The following is a 2,012-nucleotide window of genomic DNA, read 5'->3' on the forward strand; positions in this document are numbered from 1 at the left end:
TTTGATAACATAATTCTATCACTATATTTTACTTTGATCTAAGATCAAAAATTGAAGTGTTCTTTCTCTTAGCATTTTGTTTCTTTATGAATGAAATTAACCAAAAGTATTTTTAATGCACCAGCAAAAATTATTGTAACAAAAGTTACAGCATATTCAAAACATTTGAGGAAGGTAAGCATTCTGATGGTCATGGTCAAGTCTATTACTATTACATTAAATATTTTCCACTTTCCATATGATTTTGTCTTCAGAATAACTCGATGGATGTTGAATTACTAGTCTGCTTTAGTTGAGGAAACTAAATTTCAACTCTCCATGCCATACTAAGGAATATACAGTAAAGGAGCTGATGGTTCTGGAATCTAAATCCAGGATTTTCTACACCCCCCCAAGAAATTATTTAAGACTGTGCTAAATTTCTCTCTTACAGAATAAATTAAATAAATTTCTGAAAAAGCTCTTCAAAACAAAATTCTCTGAAATTGAAATAAGCATGAGAATATTTATAATATAATTTGAAGATTAACAACACTATTTTTCTATTTCAAATTTGTAGCCCACAAAACTATATATATTTAAGCCACAGGATTAACACATATTTCATGGCTTCCAATTACTATATAGACTTCTGAAAATATATTCTTGGGCATGTTCTAGAGAATTCATGGTCTAATAGAGGAAGGTTTAATGTAAATGAAAACTAATTAAAGGATGCTAATATATTTAGAAAAAATCAAGTAAATATCCAAATAGACAAGAAAGAAAAGATGCACTTAAATATTCAGAATTACTGTCACTGTTATTTCTTGGAAACCTCTCTTTTCTGCATGACTCTAATGATAGCGTTTTTCACCTCTTTGTTCCTAAGACTATAAATGAGTGGATTCAGCATGGGGATCACCATAGTATAAAAGACAGAGGCCACTTGATCCTTTCCCAAGGAGTAGGACGTCTTTGGTTTTAAATAAGTAAAACTCGTAGTGCCATAATAGATGGTGACTCCTAGGAGGTGGGATGCACAAGTAGAGAAAGCTTTGCGCTTTCCTGAAGAGGAATTAATTTTCAGGATAGTAGACAAAATAGATATGTAGGAAAGAGAGATAGTGCTAAGACTCACCATTACGTCTAAACTACCACAAATCATTATCATGATTTCAGTGTCATGAGTGTCAGTGCAGGACAGGGCTAAAATTGGAGTTAAGTCACAGAAAAAGTGATAGATTATGTTGGAGTTACAGAAATTGAGACTGTTCATGAAAAGAAGGTTAATTAATGATTCAGTGAAACTAATCATGTAGGATAAAGTGATGAGGGCACAGCAGAGTCTCCTGGACATAACAACTGGGTAGTGAAGAGGGTTGCAGATAGCTACATAGCGGTCATAAGCCATTGAAGAAAGAAGGAAAAATTCAGTAGCAGAAAAAATGAATAAAAAAAACATCTGTGTGAAGCAACCTTTGAATGAAATATTCTTGTTGGAAGTCAGCAAGTTCTCTAAGGTTTTAGGTGTGATGACCGTTGAGTAACTGAGGTCAAGGAATGACAGGTGACTAAGGAAAAAGTACATGGGGGTGTGAAGCTGGTGATCCAGGTGAATTAACAGTATCATCCCTGCATTTCCAAGAATGGTAATGAGGTATATTAGGAGAAATAACATAAAAAGGAACCGCTGGATCACTTCAGAGTCTGTCAAGCCAATAAGGATGAAGTTAGGCACATTTGTGTCGTTTCTTCTTTCCATATTAGCAATTGATTGCTGTAAACTTTTGAGAAATCAAAGATGATACTTGGGATGAGTGACTTCAAAACTATTTTTCTTATAGGAAGGATCTCTCATTTTTAAAAATCAACTCAATGACTTTAGAAATTCATGATAAAAAGTAGTTGCAATATATGTCTTAAAAAAATCTTATTTTGTCTTTCAATAATAAATTAGGTAAAAGTAAAGATTTTTAAATTATGTAATAATTAAATTTATATATATGCACATATATACTGGATAATTAGAA

At 32.4% G+C, this 2,012-nt stretch overlaps 1 protein-coding gene across 1 annotated transcript; it reads right to left on the reverse strand.

Moving 5' to 3' along the window:
- Positions 1-802: 802 nt before the first annotated feature.
- Positions 803-1,744, reverse strand: LOC131280282 (olfactory receptor 8H1-like). The gene has a single exon (XM_058306385.1). The coding sequence runs from the start codon at positions 1,742-1,744 to the stop codon at positions 803-805; it is 942 nt and encodes a 313-aa protein (XP_058162368.1).
- Positions 1,745-2,012: the final 268 nt, after the last annotated feature.

This window comes from Dasypus novemcinctus, chromosome 10, assembly GCF_030445035.2.
Source record: "Dasypus novemcinctus isolate mDasNov1 chromosome 10, mDasNov1.1.hap2, whole genome shotgun sequence".
In the NCBI taxonomy this organism is placed as follows: Eukaryota; Metazoa; Chordata; class Mammalia; order Cingulata; family Dasypodidae; genus Dasypus; species Dasypus novemcinctus.